The following is a 26,217-nucleotide window of genomic DNA, read 5'->3' on the forward strand; positions in this document are numbered from 1 at the left end:
GGGCAACTGAACAAGCACAACTGAAATCATGTGAATCATGAGTACTCGGCACGGACCCAACACATCAACTAGTGGCACAACTGACTAATCGAGTAGCCGGCTGGTCCGTGCAACCCCTAGATGCATTGTGATGTATTGAATCGTGACATACATACAGGTCACATTTTAGGGTTGTTTCCGAAGCCCAAGTATTACACGCTTTTAGTGATGAAAGCATGATCAAATTAGCCATTTTGCATTTAAATGGAAATCTTTGAAATTTTCTGCCATCCATGAGAGGTCTCGTAACATCTGACTTGAATATAATTTTGGTATTGCGAGTATTGACGCTGACTATCACCCCTGGAGTCGTGAGTTTGAATCCAAGGTGTGCTGAGTGACTCCAGCCAGGTCTCCTAAGCAACCAAATTGGCACAGTTGCTAAGGAGGGTAGAGTCACATGGGGTAACCTCCTCGTGGTCGCGATTAGTGGTTCTCGCTCTCAATGGGGCGCGTGGTAAGTTGTGCGTGGATCGCGGAGAGTAGCATGAGCCTCCACATGCTGCGAGTCTCCGTGGTGTCATGCACAACAAGTCACGTGATAAGATGCACGGATTGACGGTCTCAGAAGCGGAGGCAACTGAAACTTGTCCTCCATCACCCGGATTGAGGTGAGTTACCGCGCCACCACGAGGACCTACTAAGTAGTGGGAATTGAGCATTCCGAACTGGGAGAAAAAGGGGATAAAAAAAATAAATCAAATCATTTTGATTCTTTCTGATGACAAGTTTATAGTCATTCTGTGAAACTGTAAAAGTGTCCAAATAATTATAAAATTACAATATGGAAAAACCACAGGACAATTAAAAGCAACAATCAGTCCAACCAGGATTTTGAGTCACTTTTCCCTGATTATTGTGGCCCAAAATGAAGCTTTTCTCAAATACTGCGATGCAATTTTGTGATTTGATCACAAAGCATCATTGTATACCGGTGTAATTGGTGTCAACGATGGTGTAAATGCAATTACATGTAAATATTTTAGTGCACAATAACTGAATATGCAGTAAGCAAGGGAAAAAATACATACACACAAAAATACCACACATTTAGGTAAAACCTGTGATATGAAATGTTCTGCTTCAGACAATTCAAGAAAACTTTTCTAAGGTTAAAATGGACCTACAATAAATCTATAAACTAAAAACCCAAATGAAGATTCAATAATTATGGTTGTTGCGATTATTTGTCTGAAACATAAATCTGATATATGGCCACATACGAACATATACAATTATAGTTAATATATCTGAGCATTTATGTACATTCAAATTCCACAAGTATTTGGAAATAATACATGTTAAGTATACGACAATTGCTCATTTTTATATTTTGAAATATATGTTGGAAATATACGGAGCCCCTAAGAGGACAGGGTGGAAATTTCCCACCCTGTCCTCTAAGAGGCTCCATAGAAATGTGTACATATACAGTGGTGTGAAAAAGTGTTTGCCCCCTTCCTGATTTCTTATTTCTTTGCATGTTTGTCACACTTAAATGTTTCAGATCATCAAACAAGTTTAAATATTAGTCAAAGATAACACAAGTAAACACAAAATGCAGTTTTTAAATGAAGGTTGTTATTATTAAGGGAAAACAAAATCCAAACCTACATGGCCCTGTGTGAAAAAGTGTTTGCCCCACCTGTTAAAACATAACTTAACTGTGGTTTATCACACCTGAGTTCAATTTCTCTAGCCACACCCGGGCCTGATTACTGCCACACCTGTTCTCAATCAAGAAATCACTTAAATAGGACCTGCCTGACAAAGTGAAGTAGACCAAAAGATCTTCAAAAGCTAGACATCATGCCGAGATCCAAAGAAATTCAGGAACAAATGAGAAAGAAAGTAATTGAGATCTATCAGTCTGGAAAAGGTTATAAAGCCATTTCTAAAGCTTTGGGACTCCAGAGAACCACAGTGAGAGCCATTATCCACAAATGGCGAAAACATGGAACAGTGGTGAACCTTCCCAGGAGTGGCCGGCCGACCAAAATTACCCCAAGAGCGCAGCGACGACTCATCCAAGAGGTCACAAAAGACCCCACAACAACATCCAAAGAACTGCAGGCCTCACTTGCCTCAGTTAAGGTCAGTGTTCATGACTCCACCATAAGAAAGAGACTGGGCAAAAATGGCCTGCAAGGCAGAGTTCCAAGACGAAAACCACTGCTGAGCAAAAAGAACATTAAGGCTCGTCTCATTTTTGCCAGAAAACATCTTGATGATCCCCAAGACTTTTGGGAAAATACTCTGTGGACTGACGAGACAAAAGTTGAACTTTTTGGAAGGTGTGTGTCCCATTACATCTGGCGTAAAAGTAACACCGCATTTCAGAAAAAGAACATCATACCAACAGTAAAATATGGTGGTGGTAGTGTGATGGTCTGGGGCTGTTTTGCTGCTTCAGGACCTGGAAGACTTGCTGTGATAAATGGAACCATGAATTCTGCTGTCTACCAAAAATCCTGAAGGAGAATGTCCGGCCATCTGTTCGTGACCTCAAGCTGAAGCGAACTTGGGTTCTGCAGCAGGACAATGATCCAAAACACACCAGCAAGTCCACCTCTGAATGGCTGAAGAAAAACAAAATGAAGACTTTGGAGTGGCCTAGTCAAAGTCCTGACCTGAATCCTATTGAGATGCTGTGGCATTACCTTAAAAAGGCAGTTCATGCTTGAAAACCCTCCAATGTGGCTGAATTACAACAATTCTGCAAAGATGAGTGGGCCAAAATTCCTCCACAGCGCTGTAAAAGACTCATTGCAAGTTATCGCAAACGCTTGATTGCAGTTGTTGCTGCTAAGGGTGGCCCAACCAGTTATTAGGTTTAGGGGGCAATCACTTTTTCACACAGGGCCATGTAGGTTTGGATTTTGTTTTCCCTTAGTAATAACAACCTTCATTTAAAAACTGCATTTTGTGTTTACTTGTGTTATCTTTGACTAATATTTAAACTTGTTTGATGATCTGAAACATTTAAGTGTGACAAACATGCAAAAAAATAAGAAATCAGGAAGGGGGCAAACACTTTTTCACACCACTGTATGTGACACTCTTATATCAGTGAAAACCATATATGAACAAATATTTCATTAAAGTGTTTAGCATCTATTGCCATTTATCAGATCTGTACTGTAAGCACTTTTTTTGCCGTTGTCAAACACGGAGGAAATCGATGGGAATACCTCAGATTCACGGTTTATGCAAAAAAATAACGGAAATTATATAAAATTGCAAGCTACCACAAACAATGCGGAGATCGGTTGAATTTGCAAGAATTCTTGCGATCGCAAAATCCTGGATGGACTGAACAATGAGGAAATAACGAAAAAGAACAAACAAACAAACAAACAATGTGAGGAGGAATTTCACCATCACCACAAAAAACATTTAGCCAAAATCAGTTCAGCTTCAGAAACTTCAACTAGACACCAAAGATGAGTTTATTAGTACAAGAGTAACAACACGAACCCCAGAAGTACATATTTCAGAGGACAGTGAGACACCCACCGGTGAGCCAATGATTTTCAGTTTGTCAGGGGATAAGGGTTAAACAGTCTGTTTACAGATCAGATTACAGCTCCAGATCAGGGTGATTCTGAGACGGGGTAGTTGACAGTAGAGGGATGGGCGCAGGCTAGGGTGGGTATAGACAGGTATGGTGTAGGGCTGGGCGATATGGCTTCAGAATTTATAACTCGATATTTTTCAGCAAACTGACGATATTTGATATACATCTCGATAATTATGTTTTTGCTCTGAAATAGCACAAAAGTGCCTTTTTTTTTTTTTTTTTTTTAAACAGAGGAACCATCATTTCATCTAAACAGCCACTGTAGCCATGTAGAATTAATATTTCCAAGGCAATAAATACAAATCTATTTAAAAATGATGACATGTTTCCCACAGTTTTTCAATAAATCAGCACAAGGGAGAGTAAAATGTAATCATTTTCACTGATTTGCATGCTTATATTTAACATACAATCATATATGGCGGCTTAATAAAAATCTTATTTACCTTCATATATTTTTACCAAAACATTTTTCTTTGTGAATAAATAAGGTGTGCAAAACTACTTCACTTATTTTCTGGAAACCAGATGAATATTGCATACTACTTAATTATTACTGTGGAACCCAGTCAAGTTTATTAATATAATGTAATACTGAATTATTATTATTTTCAGGATAATAAGATTAAAGATTCTGTTCTATTTACTTCACCCTAAACTGGGGTTTTTATTTTTATTTTATATAAGATTACATCGTGGGTATTCGTTGTATCGCCCAGCCCTAGTATCGTGGATCACCAAGATTCAAAACCAGGACAGAAATGGAGATATTTAGGCAGGGGGTGACAGGACGATAAAAAGAGAAACCACAAAGTCAGAATCAACCCCACTTAGAAGGCCTTCCTCAGGCAGAAGCCCAGTAGATTGCAGGCGGTACCTGCGGCCAGGATATCTTGTCCGGGTTCAAGTGCGGTCAGCTCCGTGTCACAGCCCAGAGCTTTCAGCACCGCACAGTGGAACTCCTTATGAGGGGACTCGGGAGGATCTGATGGACTAGCTTGACCCGACACAGACCCGGATTCGGTGTCACGACTGGGGATTATGGAGGGCGGTGGAGCCATGGTGGCCTGAGTCTCCTCGTTCTCCTGTTTGACGTCTGAGGGGGTCTGGACTTCCTCAGGGCCTGAGAGTTGAGTGTTGACCGACTCTTCAACCTGTGCTGGATTATATACAACAGTTTCTCTCCAGACCTGTGGGGCGCTGTTGAGCTGCACAGGAACTCGTATTCATGTGCAGAGGAAAACTTTGCAATTAACCACTTTCAACAGCAGCGAAGAGGTAAAATGGTTTGTTCGACCCTTTTTACGCTAACGATATTAGTTCAAAATATTTGCACATGTGGTGAATCAACATTCGTACACACCACTAACAGAAACACTTGTACTGCCTTGAAGTCATGTCACAATGATCAAATTGACAAGATAAGCACACATGAACACCGGTGTGAAATTTTCTTTTTTCATGTCAGTTAAAGAAATCATGACAGAAGCAAATTAGCATTGATAATAAACTTGCAATTGAGTTGAAAATTTACTATGCAATTTATTATTACTCAAATACTCATAAACGGCAGGTTGAGCAACCAAACTACATTTATTCTCTGTGGCAGAATGAAAATGAAAAAAAATATATATATTTTTTTTATAAAAGGCATGCACATCCAAAAATGTATAAATGTGGTGCAGGACCCAAAAATAACTAAATAACTAAATAAATAAATAAAATAAAAAATGTTTTGTTTTGGGGTTTTTTTGCATGAAAATGCAAGTCCTGATGAAATACAAAAGCATCAATTACACACCTAGAGTACATTGTTATTGTCGGTAGTTGAAAAAGAAAGAGGTGAAATTGCCCAACATGTCCATTTTGCTCAGACCAAAATCACTTGCATGCTCATAATTAAGTTTACCGAACTCGTAAGTAGTAAAGTCCTAGGATGTGATTTGAAGGCAGCATTCTTATTGGGTTCTAAGGGAAGAAATGTGTTGATTGTTGACATTTGTTTTGCCCTTACCTTCCGTGCCTTTCTGCTTGAGCTCCACTTCCCTTCGGTACTCCTCCAGTTCCTGATCTGTGAGCTTGTTGAAGGGGTTTGGTCCAGTTTTACTGACAATGACACGTGGCTGGTACTCCTTCTCAATAATGGCTTTAGATGCGGTCACTAGCTCCCCCTAAGAGGACAAAACAATGACAAAGTTTAAACACTGCTATTGTGTTGAAAATGAAATTAGCTTTTGGTTGACAAAAAAACTAAAAAATGATCTAAAAAAAAATGTTTTTCCTGGACCTCAAAATTCTTGTGACAGACCATAAAGTAGACGCCATATTTACTAGGCCTGGTCAAAAATATCGATTTTACCAAAATTATCTGAACGGTCCCGATACGGATTCCTAAAAGATCAGTCTTTTACTTTTGCATTAAGTTTACTTCAGTTTTGGTTGTGTGGATTATCATATCAGTCAAATAATCTCTTGGGCTCTGTTGTTAATTTTTAAAATCAATACTTTCGTTACGTTCAGAGTTAGAAAACTCCCTGTATAAATCACAGCATTAGCTAACGAGATAATTTGCAATTGCTCACAAAATGAGGGCTTAAAATGGCTATTTTCATACACCACCAGCCTCAATATGCCTGGAAGCGCCCACGCTCAAACAGTTCTTTCAGATTGTGAGGACCCAAGTTTACGATTTTCGACTAACCAGGGCTATGTTTGAAGAATTGTGTACCATGGTCGGGCCTTTCACTGGGCCAGTCACACAAGCTATCGCACAACCGATGAACGCATTGCTATCACGCTTTTCAAATGGTCATAACGCATCATTGTTTATGCACATAAACTTTTTCCATCACCTTAATTTTCATTTTGATTTATGCTAAACTTCAGGAAATCCACCTCATCCATTAACTTTCCTTTGAGGTTCATTTGCGCAACTTCAAAATTCGCTTAGAAGTAGTTGGATGGAAATCCAGCTATTGAACAGGGATGCAAACTCATGAGGGGCAAAAAAGGTGAGACAATCACTGGTCTACAAACATGTTTCTGGGTATATTTAAAAGCTAAAAGCATCAATTCCAGCTATTTTAATGATTCAAGTATAGCTAAATAACTGCACGATTGTGCAGAATAAGCTGCAAAAGTAAAGGGTAGTGTGGCTTGCTCCTTTTTCACAGATTATTCAGTTTCATTTACTGAATAGATCAGTGACCACTTCTGGAGGTGACACTAAGTGGCGACAAATGTGCTATGATTCACTGAACCATTTTGAGTCTTTCACGACCTAAATCTACCAAGAGACTTTATAGTGTTTAAGCATTATAAGAACAACCATTATAAGACCTATCATTTTCCTATAGTATTTAAACTGCTGAGCATGACTTTTATCAGAAAAGACCACAATAATAGCCTAATAATAATTAAGAGTTTCAATAATGTCCTTCAGTCATTTTATAGCATTTGAATACATTTTCAATGTATTCAGCAGTCATGTGAGGGCCCCTTAATGTGCATTAACATCAGTCACTTTTACACATTTTCTCTCCTTGATGAACAAGGTAGACTCACATGCCAATGGCGAAGTGAAAGAATAACATGCACTTTGTTTTTAAAATGAGAAGTTTTACGAGTGCCGCTCCATCAGAGCCCTTCATGCTCTATTCCTGTCAGACGCATAATCACTGTGCAGGCGCTGCTGTAGCCAAGCATGCGATTGGCTCGCTGCTGTAATCAATCATGCAGGAGACCCCCCAAAACAAAAACTCTTCGGATCTGCACGAATCACAAAACGAACCAAATTTGGTTGCAAAATGCAGAATTTCACCGAAAGCTGAGGAGTTTGCATCCCCGATTGAAGTACAGTCTCTTTAATTTGTTGTTGGTCGTACAGCTGACGAATCATTTAAAATACATTTTCACAAATTTCCAGTGGACAAAAAGATGGTTTGTGAGAATTTGACGTGACATAAGACAGTACACACAATACTTCTCTCCCTCACTGCCTCTTTTTCATTTGCGTCAAAATAAATACTGCGTCTACTTTGAGGAATATCAAGAGGAATTAAGTGGAATTCATCAGTGGAGACTCTTCAAGTTCAAGCTTTTCTTTTTCTCTTTCTTTGTTTCAGTGTATAGGCAGAGTAACGAAACTATGTGTGGTCTGAAGCTCGCAGGATGTACCTTTCGAATAGACCTAGCAGGACTAAAGCTCTCTGAAGGGTCAATGCCATCAATTGAGTCCGTACAGTCAGAGAGAGGAGCATCCTGCAACAGTAAATCTGGTGAGCAGTGCACAACCCGCCTCATTCTCGCACAAACCATAGTTCTACACACTAATGAAGCAAGCCAGAACCAATGCATACAAAGCAGAAAACCTCTCTCTCTCACTCACTCACACACACACTCACACACACACACACACTCACACACACACTCACACTCACACACACACTCACTCACACACTCACACTCACTCACACACTCACACTCACTCACACACTCACACACTCACACACTCACACACTCACACACTCACACACTCACACACATATGCAGAAAGCGTTTTTTTTTTTTAAAGAAGCGTATGGGCAGGCTGGAGCGAGACAGTGATCTCAGATGGGTCAAAGTCATGCACTGCAACACCAGAAACCAAAAATATGTGTGCTAGTCAAACCACACACAGATTCATACTGCTGCTCCTACACAAAACTTGCTGAAAACATACTAAAGGAATATTGCAGGTTATTTACAACTTATGTCTATAGACAGCATTTGCTGCATTTTGCCAATTACCACAAAAAATAATTGCGACTTGTCTCTCTCATTTACAGTAAATACACTTATATGGGCTTCAAACTGCACTTAACTCTAGGTTGACGTCTTTTTTAACCATGTTTTCATGCTGTTGCCTACTTGACATCCATTGTGTAAGTGTATATACTGTAAAAATGCTCCTCATTAAATTATACAAAATTATTATCTAAAGTAATTAGTAGCATGCCACAGATGTAGAACATATATATATGTATATATATATTTTAGGGGTGTAACGGTTCTCGGTAAAAAAACGAACCGTACGGTTCGGTAAGCATTGGCACCGCGGTTCACCTCAAGTTTAATAACGCATCTGAAGCACAAGGTTTGGTGAAGGAAACAAAGCGTCAAATATACAGGCACAGTTACAACCTCCGCTAATGCACCTGTATGGACCTGTAGATACATAAGCTCTGCTTGTGTTTCATGTGGGTCAACTTGATGACATCACAGTTCTGCACACGTTGTGTGTAGTTGAAAATGGCAAGTGGAGAAAACTATTCGCTGAGAGAAGCCCCATGCATTTCTCCTTTCTGGAAACATTTTCCTTTTGCAGTTAATTACAACAGCGATGGTCAAAAATTTTTTACAATACAGGCCGTTTGCCGACATTGCTCAACGCGAGTGCCGTATACTGGTAATTTATGTAAAAAATGCAAGCGAGGGTTTAAAACGCACACGCATGTTCTTCCTATATCCTTGCGCAGCTGTAATCTATCAAGCATGCGAGCGTCAATAATGCGCTTTGATTAATGGCATTAAAATGCCGTTATAGTAATACATCGATACATGATTAATCATTTACGCTGGTATCACACTTCCGTTTTTAAGCAGGCACTCAGTGCTAATTCAGACAGACATGAAACAATTACTAAAGCGCTGTTCATTGCCATATGTGGGATTTCCAAGTATGATTAAAATACCCGAGCCACATTATCACAACATCCCTTCTTGTATCCATTTTAATAGCAAGGTTATTCCTTTTATAGTGATGTACAGATTCTGAATGTTTAAAATGCACTTTGTTGATGCATGTAGCATTAAAGTCCAGGTATTAATTTTAAATGTTGATTCAGTAATTAGAGAAAAAAATTTATTTTTAGTTAAGGACCCTGATGAAAAGTAACCATTGGTTAATTTGTTGATGGTTTTACTATAGTAATATTGTAGTAACCATGAACCAGAAGTAACCATCTGAGCAGAAATCATGTTTTTGATACAATTAACCATGGTTTTATAACGGTAATACTGCAGTTTTCATATAGTAATCATGATTTTACTATGTAGTGTAACCATGACAGTAACCATGTTGATTTTGTGGTTACTATGGTGTGACAGCGGGGGCGTGGTCGAGCGCCCGTCCAGAGAGAGAGAAAGCGGTAAGGGCGCTTACACCTGAGCTAAATTATGTCTAACACCTGTCTCTAATTCCAGTGAGCGTGGGGAGAGCGGCATATAAACAGCCACGCCACCGCCAGAAGAGGGAGAGAGAGCGAGTCAGAACACAAGCTTGGTGTGTCTGCTGTCAAAGAGGACTGACTCACTGTGTGGCCGTGAGGCCTGATTGTTATTTGAGTTTGATCTGCGGTGTGGCCGTGGGGCCCGTGTTTTGTCGAAATAAACTGACCTATTTGAGAGAACCTGTTTTCCGGGCCCTCCTTCCTTGAACCTCTTCACATATGGTTTTACTACAAATACCATGATTAAACTATGGTAACTGTTGTAAAACCATGATTTGTATTAAGGGCAAACCTGTTGAAGTGTTTACCAAATAGAGTATTCTTTGGATTTTGAAGTACTATTTTTTTTCTGAACATAGCAAATACTGAACCGTACCGAAACCGTGACCCTAAAACCATGATGCAAACTGAACCGTGAGAAATTTGAACCGTTACACCCCTATTATATACATACATACATACATACATACATATACTGCCAAAAGTATTCGCTCACCCATCCAAATAATTGAATTCAGGTGTTCCAATCACTTCCATGGCCACAGGTGTATAAAATGAAGCACCTAGGCATGCAGACTGCTTCTACAAACATTTGTGAAAGAATGGGCCGCTCTCAGGAGCTCAGTGAATTCCAGCGTGGTACTGTGATAGGATGCCACCTGTGCAACAAGTCCAGTCGTGAAATTTCCTCGCTACTAAATATTCCACAGTCAACTGTCAGTGGTATTTTAACAAAGTTGAAGCGATTGGGAATGACAGCAACTCAGCCACGAAGTGGTAGGCCACGTAAAATGACAGAGCGGGGTCAGCGGATGCTGAGGCGCATAGTGCGCAGAAGTCGCCAACTTTCTGCAGAGTCAATCGCTACAGACCTCCAAAGTTCATGTGGCCTTCAGATTAGCTCAAGAACAGTGCGTAGAGAGCTTCATGGAATGGGTTTCCATGGCCGAGCAGCTGCATCCAAGCCATACATCACCAAGTGCAATGCAAAGCGTCGGATGCAGTGGTGTAAAGCACGCCGCCACTGGACTCTAGAGCAGTGGAGATGCGTTCTCTGGAGTGACAAATCACGCTTCTCCATCTGGCAATCTGATGGACGAGTCTGGGTTTGGCGGTTGCCAGGAGAACGGTACTTGTCTGACTGCATTGTGCCAACTGTGAAGTTTGGTGGAGGGGGGATTATGGTGTGGGGTTGTTTTTCAGGAGCTGGGCTTGGCCCCTTAGTTCCAGTGAAAGGAACACTGAATGCTTCAGCATACCAAGAGATTTTGGACAATTCCATGCTCCCAACTTTGTGGGAACAGTTTGGGGATGGCCCCTTCCTGTTCCAACATGACTGCGCACCAGTGCACAAAGCAAGGTCCATAAAGACATGGATGAGCGAGTTTGGTGTGGAAGAACTTGACTGGCCTGCACAGAGTCCTGACCTCAACCCGATAGAGCACCTTTGGGATGAATTAGAGCGAAGACTGCGAGCCAGGCCTTCTCGTCCAACATCAGTGTCTGACCTCACAAATGCGCTTCTGGAAGAATGGTCAAAAATTCCCATAAACACACTCCTAAACCTTGTGGAAAGCCTTCCCAGAAGAGTTGAAGCTGTTATAGCTGCAAAGGGTGGGCCGACGTCATATTAAACCCTATGGATTAAGAATGGGATGTCGCTTAAGGTCATATGCGTCTAAAGGCAGATGAGTGAATACTTTTGGCAATATAGTGTATATATATATAAGTTGAAAATAACCCAGAAAATTTCTTCAAAGGGCTTAAAGGTGACTGTAGTTTGGAATTGTGTTGCTGGATGGCTGGATGACTTATTTCATGGTTGGTTAGATGGAAAAATCGTTAAAAAATCTTAAATGTAATACTTGAATAAATAAAAACACAACCTAAATACTTTCAATAACTCTTCTTCCCAATCCAAAATTAATTATTTTAGTAAGACACAAGATTAAAAAGAAAACCAAGTTAAACAGACAGAACTAATTTATTAACTGGTCTGACTAGCATCTCAGGAGGCAAAACGTCATGTGAGACATGCAGAATTATATTGCATGTGCTATGAAAAGTTTCACTCACAACATCATCCTGTTGAGTTTCTATTAGTCAATGAACCAAACAAAACTAAAAGAAAAATGGCACACATGGCACTGCAAACCAATCAAACGAAAGGAAAATGAACACAGCCCTGGCTTGCTGGTCGTGTTGTTTAGCACAAAGAGTTGCTTGTGTACTTACGTGCCATATAGTCACTCTCTGGAGTCAAAAAACACAATTAAACAGTTACACAAACTGGAAAATGGTGCAAACAGAATATGCTGGATCCAGTGGGAGAAACAAAAGTGGGCAGGTATTTGTTTGTGTGTGTGTGTGTGCGAGACTCACCTGCACATAAGAACGGTCCACCACGGCACCTGTGAGCACCTGTGACTGTGGACCTGCTGTCTTTTTGTCGTGCAGATTTTGCTCACGGATCTGAAAAAGAAACAGATGCTCATTTGCTGTTGCTGCTATTTTATAAAAAAGCAATAACACTGGAGGGGCTGTGGGTTACAGAGATTTTACCATAGTAAATAAGCTTCTTGACATGCCTAACAACATCCCTTTAAGATGGCAGCAACAGCAATATGCTACAATACCTATTTTAAATAATTATTACTAATAATTCCTTTAACATTATTAATAGGCTAATAGGAATTATAATTAATAATAGTGTGTGTGTGTAATATATATATATATATATATATATATATATATATATATATATATATATACACACACACACATATATTATTTATATAATATAATATTTATATATATATATATATATATATATATATATATATATATATACACACACATATATTATTTATATAATATAATATTTATATATATATATATTTATAATTATAATAATTTAATACAATTATTACATTAAAACTATTACAATTTATCTAAATACATTTATTAAATTTGTTATTTAAATATTGTATGATTAATATAATTATTAATAAATAATAATTAATAATAATTATAATCCCCAATGAAATTTATTAGAAATTATAACTACATTAATAATATATTATTATTATTATTAAAGTACTGTAGGATGTTGCCAAACCATTCTTCTGAAATGGAAATCTAAATTCAGTTTGCTTTATCATTCAAATGTCTTCAACGTTAAGAAAACAATCTTCAGACCTTGTTGCGCATCTCTTGGACCTCTTTGGGGTTGGTGTTCATCGGGACAAACTGATTGGCCACAGCACCTTGTCGGAGACTGTCCTCCTTTGTCCACTGAAATTACCAGAGCAAAATCATTCAAATAAACCGAAACTAAAGAAATTGCCAAATAAATGAAAATTTATGCAAATTAAATTTTTAACAAACAACTTTTAAAGAGCCATTAAAATCATGCCTCTCAAAACAAAATGAAATTAAAACAAAGCAGATCTGAAACGTAATTGGTCAGTAATAAATATTCCACTGAGCAATGAACCAATGATGATGTAGATTTTGCTTGAATTGAGTTGTCTCATCACTATGATAAATTAAACATTTATCATCTGAAATTAACTTTACAACAATTCTTTACCAAAAAAAACAACACTCATTATAATTCATACAAGATGGCGAAACTGTAAGATATATTATGACTTGGCTTGTACAAAAAGATACGACTTTAAGACCAACCAAATAGGTTCAGGTTTGGGTAAGGGGTTAAACTTTGTGATTACATCATCCGTTGGTTCGTTTATTGATCTCAATAGTTGTGAAATGATGTACGTTTTTGTGCGAGCCAACTCGTGTGACTTCTTATGATTTTGTAGTCTCGTACTATTTTAACAACATCTCATGAGACCAGAATCCAAAAATATATATTTGATCACTTTAACTTGGATTACAGATGCTAGATGCCTTTTTGCCAAAACAGATCTTAAATAAACAGATTCTGCATATGAGTGTAATCTCTGCGACCTCTGTGGCAAAATTAAAAATGATTATAAATCAAGACTAATTTTGAGATCAATTTTGAATTAATTTTCAAGTTTTAAGATCGTTTCCAAGGCAGTCACACCTCTTATCATCATTGATACTGCTGTTGGGCACACAGAAAACAGAAAGCCAAAGAAGAGAAAGAAAAGAGTACAGAAAGAGAAAAACAAAAAAGTTTATAGAGGATGAAAGATCACAAGGGCAGGTGTGAGGTGGGGTGAGGCAGAAGCTGTTTGTGTGTTTCAGGCGGTGGACAGAGGTGTGAGTGGACAGCCAGAAAAACCTTAAAGCGAAGTGTAACAGGACACACACACACACACTGAAAGGGGGAGAACACACACTCACACACTCACATCATGGACACTTTAAAGACAACATGAAATCAAAACAGTCCCTATTTACATTCTTAATACAGTTCTTGGTCTTATTATATTCATTCATTAAAAACTAAATAAAAAAAATTACATTTTGATAACTTCCTCTGAAATTACTTTATGTAAACAAGTCTGAACAGGCGGGAAAAATATTAACCAATACAAGGTTCCCACACTCTTTTCGAACAATACCTTTCTATTACTTTTCCTGTCGCTTGTGATAACTTAAAAAGGATTTTTAAAAACCATTTTATAAAGATTGCACTCAAACAGAGCAATTTCTAGCCAATCAAATGTTTTAGAGCGGAGATTTCCATGAATGCAAGAGATTAATCTCAATGACTTTTCAGGGCCTCGAAATCACAATTTAAAAAAATAAAAAATAAAAATTGCACATGACCGAAGAAACCAGAACCTAAAATGAAACCAAAAAATATATATTTATATATAAATTGTATAAAAATAAAAACAAACAAATGTATAATATATAAAAATATATATTCTCCACAGTAATTTCAAAGACTGTAAGATATGATTAATTTCACTTATTCTTCAAGGTTTATTTTATTGAAAAATTCACTGATATTTCTAGGATTTAAGACCAAAAAAAAAAAAAAAAAAAATCAAGAGCCTGAATTTTATCCAAAAAATATATTCATATAAAATTAATAAAAATTAGAATATATAATATTTAAAATATACTGTATATTCCCCACAGTAATCTCCATTATTCAAGGTCAATTGTATTAAAAAAATTCCCTGATATTTTCAGGGTTTTCATGATCAAAAAAATTTTAAATAAAGAGCTTAAAATTTATCCCAAAAAATAAAAAATAAAAAATAAATAATAATAATAATAATAATAAATATAAATAAAAATAAGAATATATAAATATATAATATATACAAATATTTCAAACAATGTTATATATATGATTCATTTACATTCATTTTCTTTTCAAGGCCTGGAAATTGCAATTTTATTAAAACATTCCCTGATATTTCATGTGGTCATGAACAAAACACCAGAGCCTAAAATTTCACCATTAAAAAAAATAATTCAATCTACATAATTTTAATACCGATTATATTTTTCTGCACATGGAAATACGTCACACTTTCAAAGCTAAATGCTTTGCGAGTTCCATTTCATGTTGCCTTTAAGAATGGACAGAAGGTGTAAACCCTAAATTTCAAGTAAGGAAGTTTTAAGATTATTATTTCATTATTTAGGGCATTTCAAAATTTGAAGTAACTAAAGTTTACTCAAAAATCTCTAGCAAATGGAATAAATGGACTTTAGGTTTCAAATAAAAATGCTTGGATGAACAGCATGTACTTAAATATTTTGGAAGCAAAGATAGTTAGTGTTTTGCCTGGGGAAGAATAGCATGAGTAGCCAATGATTGTTTACTTGCTTTTACTAAAATGAAATAAATGCTTTCAGTGCGGAACCAAAAATCATGAGGAAGGGTTTCTGTATGGGCGCTGGAGAAACGGAGGACATGGGATGTACACGTAAACATGGAATACTCACTGATCACGTTTAGAGCCCCACAACACAACACGCTCTCCCCCAACTAGAGATAATCCTTCGGAGAATTAACAACCACTTATGAACCAATGTTTCTTTGTTTTAGTTTTTTTGGTTGATTAATTTAGAAATTGGAAAAAGTGGAATTACTCATGCTTAGGAATAGTTCAGGATAACAATCAAATTCAGAGAGAAGATAAAAGGAAACTCAAAACCAGAAACTGAAATTAAAAAGCCAACTCAAATGTTTTTTAAAGGTTAAAAGGAAAGAACATGGAGTCTTTAAACGGCAAGCCACGACTCCATGAATAAAAGCAGCAGAGCCTTTTTCCCCACAGATAGGACTGCAAAACTTGCGTAGAGTATGTCTCGGACCTAAAGCTTTTCAAAGAGCTTCTAAGCGAGACATGTACATTTAGGATTTTAGTTAATTAAGCGCTCTCTATTTGTACTACTGTATGTGTGCTATTGTACTGAAGAATGTCTGCATGTGCATAAGCCAGACAAACAGCTCTCTTTATGTCAGCATATGCCTCCACTACTGGGTTGAACATCTTTTACGACACTTCTCTAGTACTTCCTGTGATGGTTAATTGGTTTAAAAGTGCTCTGAAGACATTGTTTAAATGGAACACATTAACTGCCTGAATCAAAACACATAAAACAGGTACAAAAGGCGCTAAACAAAGCAATAAATGAAACAAATAACAACAGAAACGGGAAGAAAATCGATAGAAGCGGAAAAGATTAGCGATATCAATAAGCCACACCCACTTTGGGCACATGCCACGCCCTTAATGCATCCGTTCAATCATGCAACATTGCATGCACTGGGCAGCCGGAGAGAACCCTGACACCCTGCTGACCAATCGCGAGAGGGGGGAGGGGCTCTCCACTGTGACTGACAGATTGATCTGCTTAAGAGAGAGAGAGAGATTAGACGAAGCCATGGGAAATTTGTTATCCCCAGAGGTGTGACAGACTAAACTAGATTAGGAATCGGTGAGTTGAAAAAAAAAAAAAAAAAAATTGCGAATTTCCAAAATGCTTTGAGGATGTTTGTCACACTTGCATTTTTTGATGCAGACCCAAGTCTGTTTGAAATTAGAGCTCGTTTTGTGTGAAAGTGGTTTTCTAAACTGGTGTCTTTGATTTAAACTTCAGTAGCAAAAATGGCATTACAGTTGGTATATCAATACAACCGGACAAACAAATTCACTTGGTACATCTTAAGCAGTTAGAGGAGAAAGCTGGAGGAAAATTAGTTTTAAGGGTGGTTAAAGACAGACTGAAAAAGACCATATAACCCCAAACCAGAAAGGTGTGGGGTTTGTTTTTTCTATATTGGTGTCGGGGTGCTAACCAGCTGCCATCTTTAGCTCTGTAGCAGTACGTTTCTAAACTATGAACAATAAGGTAGTCACAGACCAAGCAGTTGGTAATACAGCTTGGCACGCAGACACCGGACGAGAGAGACTGCAGCAAGGGTTTCACGTGATCGTGTGTTATGTTCGTCCACACCTTAGTCTTCGCCTTGGGGCTACCGCTGCCATCCTGCCCCTCCTCTGCCGATTCGTCGGGCCGCCCGGAGGCTAGCCAGCGGGTCTTGTCCCGCTGTTGCCGCTGAAAGCTGTGCTTTAACGGGGAGCGCGCACCCGAGTCACTGTCCTCAGTGTACGAGTAGCCCGTGGCTGATGGGGGGATCTCAACATCACTGTACTTTTTAGCTTTATCACGCAGCGCCGGACAACGATATGGATAACCAGTCCTGTAGCCCTGCAGAGAGAGAAAAAAAAAAGACAATTTACTTACATTTCTTCGCAGAATTGCCTACAACAATACAAATAAAATACAATCTTTATGACTGATATCCAAACTGTTATTTTTGCAAGTGCATGAACCTGTTTGTTCAGTCAGTAAATTAATACATCATAAGTGATGGAGATTTTTACAGTTCACGCTACAAAAAAAAAAAATTACTCTTGAGTAAGATAGGAGTAATTTGGATATGGGATTTGAGTATCTAATTTGGGCTGCCAGTATAAACAATGCCTCTGATATAAACAATAAACACACAAAAAGAGCATTTTAAATGCTTTAAGTAAGTTTGCTTCATGCCCAGTTTACCAGATTATCCAGCATCCTCATCAAGGCCTCAAACTCCTGCTCCCCAATCTGCCACTTTGGGTGCGGGCTCGACCCGTCTCCAGCTGGCTCAAGGTGATGTGGGCGAGATTTATACTTCCCCGGGTCCAACATCACCAGGTTGTCAGGTCCGCCGGAGCTGGCGAGAGTGCGCACCTGGAATTTCAGACCAGAAAAAAATGGACATTATGGTATGCAACAGAACTAAGCAGCAAAGATCGACCTTTAGATTCTACTGGAAATACAATGACTCTTAAAACTCATTAAACTGACAGGTACCTGAATCTCACAGGCTGTGACCAGATTGTGAATGTAGTAAAAAGCTTCTTCGACTGTCTCTCCAACAGACACCAGACCGTGATTCCGCAGAATCAGCACCTGAACACAAACATTGATTTTAATTCACATTTTATCCTGATACGCAACAAAACCAGAAGTCTAAAATTCATATAGAAGGTGCGTGTTACCTTGCTTTTGGGACCCAGGTTCTTCTGTATGAGGATGTTCTCCTCCTCGTCCACAAAGATACCGTGGTAATCGTGGTATGCCACCTCCCCCAGTGCCAGAGCCTCAGGAGAGATGGGCAGCAGACCACACTTCATCGCAGACACCTGGAAAAGCATTAGAAAAACACAGTCCTTATGAGATTCATTAGAATTTATTCTACGCTGAGGATCTGAATGCATTAAAACTGAACTGAATACAATTTGAAAGGAATCTGTCATGAGACCAACTGTGAACAGTTTTTGTTTCCCTACAGAATCAAAACCACTTAGAACAGCACGTCAGATCTTTTAAGCGTCGTACCGCTGCGCCAGCGGGCGTGTGAATGTGCACAATGCACTTGATGTCAGGGCGGGCAGCGTAGATGGAAGAGTGAAGGGTGAAGCCGGCCTGATTCACGCCCAGATTAGTGCTGCCTCGGTCTACAATCTCCCCCTGAAGGTTAATCTTCACCTGAGACAACATAAAATGCAAATAAATACAGGCAACACACCTATACTTCATTACGTTTAGGTACTTCAAACCTCAGACTGGCCCAAAAGAGATTCAAAAAAAAAAAAAAAAAAAAAATTATCCCCTTTTCTCCCCAATTTGGAATGCCCAATTCCCACTACTTAGTAGGTCCTCGTGGTGGTGCGGTTACTCAATCCGGGTGGCGGAGGACAAGTCTCAGTTGCCTCTGTTTCTGAGACCGTCAATCCGCACATCTTATCACGTGACTCGTTGTGCATGACACCGTGGAGACTCGCAGCATGTGGAGACTCATGCTACTCTCCGCGATCCACGCACAACTCACCACACGCCCCATTGAGAGCGAGAACCACTAATCGCGACCACGAGGAGGTTACCCCATGTGACTCTACCCTCCCTAGCAACTGGGCCAATTTGGTTGCTTAGGAGACCTGGCTGGAGTCACTCAGCACGCCCTGGATTCAAACTCGTGTCTCCAGGGGTGGTAGTCAGCGTCAATACTCGCTGAGCTACACAGGTCCCATGCCCAAAAGAGATCTTAAAATATTTTTGAGGATCACAGAAGACCTTAGAATAATTTAATCATCATTGTTTACATCCACAAATATCAAGTAGTAGTCACTAATAAACAATTCTCCTCAATTATAGTCAAGTATTTGAAATGGCATAAAGTTCAGTATCAAATGATTATGAGGGGTCAAACTCATTAAAACATCAAAATTAAATTAAATTTAATGCATAATGTAACAGACATTTGTCAGACCTAAATTCTAGCTTTTGACCCTAGGCAAAGAGCTTTGTAAGTGATACAGTACATTTCAGCATTTAAAGTCTGATTCGAGTCTTGTTATGAGAGCCAATCATGTAGCAAAAAAATAAAGGCAGGGTTTTACCAGACTAGAGGCGGTGACTTCACTGAACAGAAGCCCAAAAGGTACAATCAGAAAGCGTTCTTGTTCAGAGTTCAGCCTGACCTGTAGAAACACCGGAAGAGACATTGAAAACTCACTTTTGAGTCGTGATAGGGACAGCTGTGTAAGAAGTTTGGATGTTTGGTTTTGCACGTAAAACTCACAGTCAGGTGGTTGTAAATGAGTTGAGACCAGCCGAAAAGGTCAGCGAGACGGTAAAACGCGGCAAGTTTACAGCGCAGCAGCTTCTCTCCCTTCTCGTAGGCGATGGAGTCTGAACCTCTGAGGTCATTCACTGGAGTCACCATCCCCAAACCTGTAAACACACAAATCTCTATCAACCAGAACTGTTTTTACATGCACGGTTAGTGGGGTTAAAAAAAGAGAAACCATAATTAAAGCAGTGAATTAGTAACTGTGGAAATCAAATACATTAATGATGACATTTGCCAACCCACAGTGTCCTAACTAGGTGTGACACAAAGCACCAAACAATACATACTCTTTAATGAATTGGTCAATACTAGAGATGTCATAAAATATACAGTTAATGTCAGAAGTTTACATACACTTAGGTTGAAGTCTTTATGTTTGTTTCTTTCATTTTTTACGCCATGCCAGCTTCTATGGCTATATTCATGGCGTGAACCAGGTTTAGTTATTTAAAATAGTTAAATAAGTTAAATGAGGTGTTTAAGATTCATTTTTCCTAAAAATCTTAAAACTAAATTTGGATTCACTTGATTAAAAACCTTTTCAAAAGAATCAACTGAATAATACAGATTCCTCAGATGTGTAGAGGTATGACAGTCCAGTAAAATATGTTTAATGGAAAGTGGGTTCTGACAAGATAAGCACTTTGGTGAATTTCCTCCTGATAGTAAAAACTGGTGTGTGAGTCTTGTATGTCCTATCCGGCATAGTGTATAAATGACTTGATCCCAGCGATTATTAAAAGCGTTCACATATCTTGTTCCAACATCAAGATTTATTTCTTGTAATTTGTTGTTTAAACATTGATCCCGCTCCGACTGCCATTTGTTTTTGATATATACATTCAGAGTTGGTTTCAGATCTGTGGAAGTTATAGGGCATTTTACTGGTTCAGTAGATAGTGCTTCTCTGGCAGCTCTGTCTGCTTGTTCATTACCGGAGATTCTTGAGTGTCCAGGTGTTGAAGTCATTAAAACTCATATAACTATAGTTTTGGCAAGTCGTTTAGGACATCTACTTTGTGCATGACATGGGTAACTGTTCCAACAATTGTTTACAGACAGACTGTTTCACTTTTAATTGACTATATCTCAATTCCAGTGGGTCAGAAGTTTACATTCACTAAGTTAACTGTGCCTTTAAGCAGCTTGGAAAATTCCAGAAAATGATGTCAAGCCTTTAGACAATTAGCTTCTGATCAGAGGTGAACTGAATTGGAGGTGTACCTGTGGATGTATTTTAAGGCCTATCTTCAAACTCAGTGCCTCTTTGCTTGACATCATGGGAAAATCAAAAGAAATCAGCCAAAACCTCAGAAACAAAATTGTGGACCTCCACAAGTCTGGTTTATCCTTGGGAGCAATTTCCAACTGCCTGAAGGTACCACGTTCATCTGTACAAACAACAGTACGCAAGTATAAACACCATGGGACCACGCAGCCATCATACCGCTCAGGAAGGAGACGCATTCTGGCTTCTAGAGATTAACATAGTTTGGTGCGAAAAGTGCAAATCAATCCCAGAACAACAGCAAAGGACCTTGTGAAGATGCTGGAGGAAACAGGTAGACAAGTATCTATATCCACAGTAAAACGAGTCCTATATCGACATAACCTGAAAGGTTGCTCAGCAAGGAAGAAGCCACTGCTCCAAAACCGCCATAAAAAAGCCAGACTACAGTTTGCAAGTGCACATGGGGACAAAGATCTTACTTTTTGGAGAAATGTCCTCTGGTCTAATGAAACAAAAATTGAACTGTTTGGCCATAATGACCATCGTTATGTCTGGAGGGAAAAGGGTGAGGCTTGCAAGCCTTATCCCAACCGTGAGGCATAAAAGAGATAAAATGTCTATTCTTCCATTTTCTCTATAAAGTATCATCCTTTTCAGTGAGGAAAAAATGAGTCCTGCAAATATTCTGAATTTGCACACAATAGCCAGTGCAGGAGCCAGATTTTTGTTCAGATAATCATTGGCAAATTATCACCCTACAGACCCTGAACAGATGAGACACGATCGTTTGACACTTCAAGAATAGTGAATAAAAGCAAACTTTTCAGCACATTTTCTTTGAACGTTCAGTTTTCATAATCAATTGCTTTTGTGGCCTAATGTGCATATGTGCTGACATTTCAGTCACAACTGCGGTGATCATTGTTTACATCTGAAGATTTGACCGCACTCCACACAACTAGGCAACTTTATATAAATACATTTGATTGAAACAGACGCTATCAAATGCTCACCTAAACGGTGTGATCCATATTTAGCAAAGCAGTGTAACTAAACTATCGCCAGAAAAGCTTAAACGCGCGCTCCGGTCTGGACAACTGATGACGGCTGAATGCTGTCTTTTTTTTTTTTTAACTCAGCGCTGAGCGTATGAACACTGAGTTTTGCACAGAGAGCACTCTGGTATTTCAGATGGCGAGACAATTTGATCAAAAATCAGTCAGAGGGCCAGACAAAGATGATTGGCGGGCCGGATTTGGCCAGTTGACTAGCCCTGGTGTAGGCTATATGAAAGATTACAATATCACAATATATCATCCAGCGATGGCTAGAGTAAATAAACTTTGTCCTTTGATAATGATTTGGGCCAAATTTAATGGAAGACTATGCAAGTTACGCTCCGTGGCACTTTGACGGTGAGCGTTGGCGGTGTGTGCGTACCTTCATAGAAAATAACTGTTTCGAATTTTAGAACAAGCCATGTTGTCTGCCAGATGCGTCTGGTGTGCGACCCCCTTTAATTTACCTTGCCACTCACACTTTACCAAAGTTGTGTTGAGAAATATGTTTGAAAAGAAAAAGACTATTGTGCAATGAGCAGCCCAATTTATATCTGAAAAAAATCCTCATCATTCAGATTATCGATGTGTGAAAAAGGGAATCGACCCAAGCTTAGTCTAAACAAAATTTTTCTGACAAGCCTTGACAAGATATTTTGTCACTTGCTTTGTTTCTATTTCTGATATGTCGTGCTTGGTAGCTCCGCCCCAAGTGAAATCTCATTGGTCCAAAATCCCACTCCACTATACATTTGTGGCAGTATTATCGCTTTCAGTGACCAATTACTTAATGTTAGAAACTGGTAAGGACACAGTTGTGACCGCCACTAATCTAGGAAAGGTGTGTGTTTGTTTCCATACTCATGTTGAGGGCTGCCATGCCTCCCTGTGGTGCGGCAGGGTACATGGTGGGGACACTGGTAGTCATGAAGTCAGCGATCTGCTGCAGGGCGAGCAGACTAGTGGGGTTTTTACCCTTTTTCATCTGATCCTGAATCAGAGACTCCAGCTCATCACAGAATGCCTGAAACACACAATAACATACACTATTACACCCAGAACTATACCTCTCTCTCACAAGATAAAGACTGTCTTTATTCTTCTTGTGACTATCTGCTTCGATAAACAGAATCCCTGTGTGTTTCCAAACACACACAGATGGACAGATGACTTCAGGGAAGATCCTGATGTCGGTCACGAGGGGTTTATTGGGTGGAATGAACTGTATGGCACCATCTACACAAAAAATTTATAACCCAGAGACTGCGTTTAGATCAGGAGAGCATTATAGCAAAACAATGTCTGTCTTTCACTGCCAGCTCAAACACATAAATGAACTTTATTATAAAGGCATTATTTCTGACAGCATGAAATCTAATTTGATAATTTACCTTCTTCATAAATCTCTCTTTTCTAACTGTGAACAAAATCATCAGTGCATGTGGTGAAAAATAATATTAACCAGTAACACAGCTCACATTTGAAGATCCAGTCAAATCCTGATAGACATAATCGAATCCCACCCCATTTTCCTGCTAAATTTCATTTAACTCAGAAATGCATCAGATTACAAAAGTGAAATGTTGCCTCTTCACGGTTTGACGTCAAAAGCGAGAATAACGCGATTATTTCAAAATGTCACGTAAACGTGGATTTCTTGCTTTGTCGGACTTCTGGGGAGTAAACATTTACATTTATTCATTTGGCAGATGCTTTTATCCAAAGAGGAATAATACATCATAATTGATTCCTCTTAAGGAGACAGTAGTACGAAAAGCACTAAATTACAAAGTTTCAATTGCATCAGAATAATAGTATTCAAGACAGACTAGAGTGCAACAAAAATGATATATTTATTTATTTTATGAGTGCATGAGTGCAGTATATTGATGTGAATGTAAATGGGCTCAATGATGTCCAACAAAGCTGTCTAGGTAGGCATCTTACTAAATTTTGAGTGTAAATGTATGTATCTATATTCATGTGTGCTGTGCTCTCACTGGACTCTGTAGAATCATGGAGACTCTCTTCTTCTGCTCCATCATGTTAAAGTCCTGTCGGAGGTCTGGAGCCATGTTCCTCTCTCGTTGGTACTCTGGGCTGCTCTCGTCCACACGGTCGAAATAACGCTCCTTGTGAGGGGGGTTGGTGGGCGGGGGTGCTGTCACCACCCCTGCACCTGAGTCTCCGTTCATTGCACACCTGCAACAGAAGTCAGAGGTCAGACATGCACAGATGCACACTGAAAACTCCACAGGGAAATAGACCATCATATGGGCACCTTTAGCATTCTGTTTTCAATGTTCTATGATTTAGGACGCACTTATCCTAAATCTTGTATAATTTTTAGGACAGACTGTATGCAAACTGTGAGCACCCAGAGATCTACTCGAAAAGAATACAATTCTGAGCAAGTCAACACATCCTGAAATAAGACAGCTTATTTATGATAGGTAAAACTGTCTGTAACTGTTTGCATTAGCTAAACATATGTTAATATGACTGTCACAAACAGGAAGCTCCCTGTTGCTTTCCGCTGTTCAGATTCCACCTGTTGCAATAGTTTCAAAACAGCATGAATCTGAAAGTATAACACAGAGAGGTCAAACTATGAGAGATTCACCCACTAAGAACCATTTTAAAACTATTAAAAGGCATAAAAGAGAACAGAATGCTGCACTGTGTGGAGTTAAAAAGTAAAACGTATGTAGCTCTACCAGCAGTGTGTGTGTGTGTGTGTGAGTTTAAGTGGTTATAACAGGTTGTTTATTGTTGAGTGCAGTGGACATAATGTGCTTTTTCTGTCCATTAAGCAGAGAGAAGACAAGTGTGATGTTCAGGAGACAAGAGAATCGAGGTGGGGGACATTATGAGTGCGTTCCAGTGGGCGTTTAACACGGTCAGTACATTCCATCCAAAATACTGCTGCTGCCATAGCAACTAGACAACCATTATTTACTAGTTACTAAGATGCACCGTTTAAAGAAATGTTCCGGCTTCAAAACAAGCATGACAAACAAACACAATTACTTCCAATAAACATTTACCTTATTTGCACAAAATCTATCTTAAAAATGACAACAGTGTTATATGGAGATGCACCGATATATCGGCCTCCGATATTTGTCGGCCAATTATTGATCAAATTAAAACCATTGGCAAATCGGTTTTAAGCATGAAAATGCAGATGTGAAAAACATATGGTTCATTTATAATTATCAACACACTTTGTAAAAACTCTTTGAATTCAAATGCACAATCCGGAAATAATGATTGCAACAGAATGTAGAAGGGTTGGCACTTCTAAGAACATGTAATATTTAATTTATAATCGTTCTCATTCTCACATCAATGAGGAAAAACCGCCGCTACAGAAGTGACAGTTGTAAAAGCGGCACTTTTACATGAGGATAAACCATCCAAAACGCTTTGAAACCAGCAAACTATGGAATCCATTAAGGCTGTACGATTGATTCAGTTAAGACTGAAGTTGCAATATGGTCTTGCGCGATTACGAAAGCTTGAAATGCTGCATTTAAAAATAGACTACACTCAGCACTTCAGTCAGCATTGTGTAAGCAAGCGGCGCCCTCTAGCGGTCTGGATGGCATTTTCCATTATCCATTATATCACGATAGAACATAAAAGGGCGTTTTTTTTTTATTTTTCCATGATGTCGTTAACATCTCCGTGGAATTGCCCAACATATGCATTATATGAATTTGTGATGTTCTATTATATACAGTATGTACTGTATAGAACATAAAAACATGCATAAGCAAGTAAAATGTGAGTTTTATAAAATAAAAGTGCAAAATTGCCTTTTTTCACATAAATCATCATGCTATGATATTTAGTTATTTTTCAATATTTTTTTATATTTGTATCTTCTA

At 38.7% G+C, this 26,217-nt stretch overlaps 1 protein-coding gene across 11 annotated transcripts in view; it reads right to left on the reverse strand.

Moving 5' to 3' along the window:
* The window catches only part of add1 (adducin 1 (alpha)), a 45,650-nt gene that overhangs the window by 9,259 nt on the left and 10,174 nt on the right, over nt 1–26,217 (reverse strand). For 2 of the 11 annotated variants that reach the window (XM_051678140.1, XM_051678146.1), the window contains exons 2-16: nt 24,325–24,526; nt 23,186–23,348; nt 19,985–20,136; nt 19,803–19,883; nt 18,742–18,891; nt 18,402–18,545; nt 18,214–18,312; nt 17,917–18,090; nt 17,218–17,565; nt 13,087–13,182; nt 12,271–12,360; nt 12,124–12,141; nt 7,796–7,879; nt 5,634–5,790; nt 4,497–4,778 (exon numbers count right to left, since the gene is read on the reverse strand). In XM_051678140.1, coding sequence (XP_051534100.1) covers nt 4,497–4,778; nt 5,634–5,790; nt 7,796–7,879; nt 12,124–12,141; nt 12,271–12,360; nt 13,087–13,182; nt 17,218–17,565; nt 17,917–18,090; nt 18,214–18,312; nt 18,402–18,545; nt 18,742–18,891; nt 19,803–19,883; nt 19,985–20,136; nt 23,186–23,348; nt 24,325–24,519 — 2,233 coding nt within the window. In that variant the 5' untranslated portion in view covers nt 24,520–24,526. The remainder of the gene's footprint in view (nt 1–4,496; nt 4,779–5,633; nt 5,791–7,795; nt 7,880–12,123; nt 12,142–12,270; nt 12,361–13,086; nt 13,183–17,217; nt 17,566–17,916; nt 18,091–18,213; nt 18,313–18,401; nt 18,546–18,741; nt 18,892–19,802; nt 19,884–19,984; nt 20,137–23,185; nt 23,349–24,324; nt 24,527–26,217) is intronic. The other 9 variants (XM_051678142.1, XM_051678150.1, XM_051678147.1 and 6 more) reach the window with 5 other exon arrangements.

This window comes from Myxocyprinus asiaticus, chromosome 38, assembly GCF_019703515.2.
Source record: "Myxocyprinus asiaticus isolate MX2 ecotype Aquarium Trade chromosome 38, UBuf_Myxa_2, whole genome shotgun sequence".
In the NCBI taxonomy this organism is placed as follows: Eukaryota; Metazoa; Chordata; class Actinopteri; order Cypriniformes; family Catostomidae; genus Myxocyprinus; species Myxocyprinus asiaticus.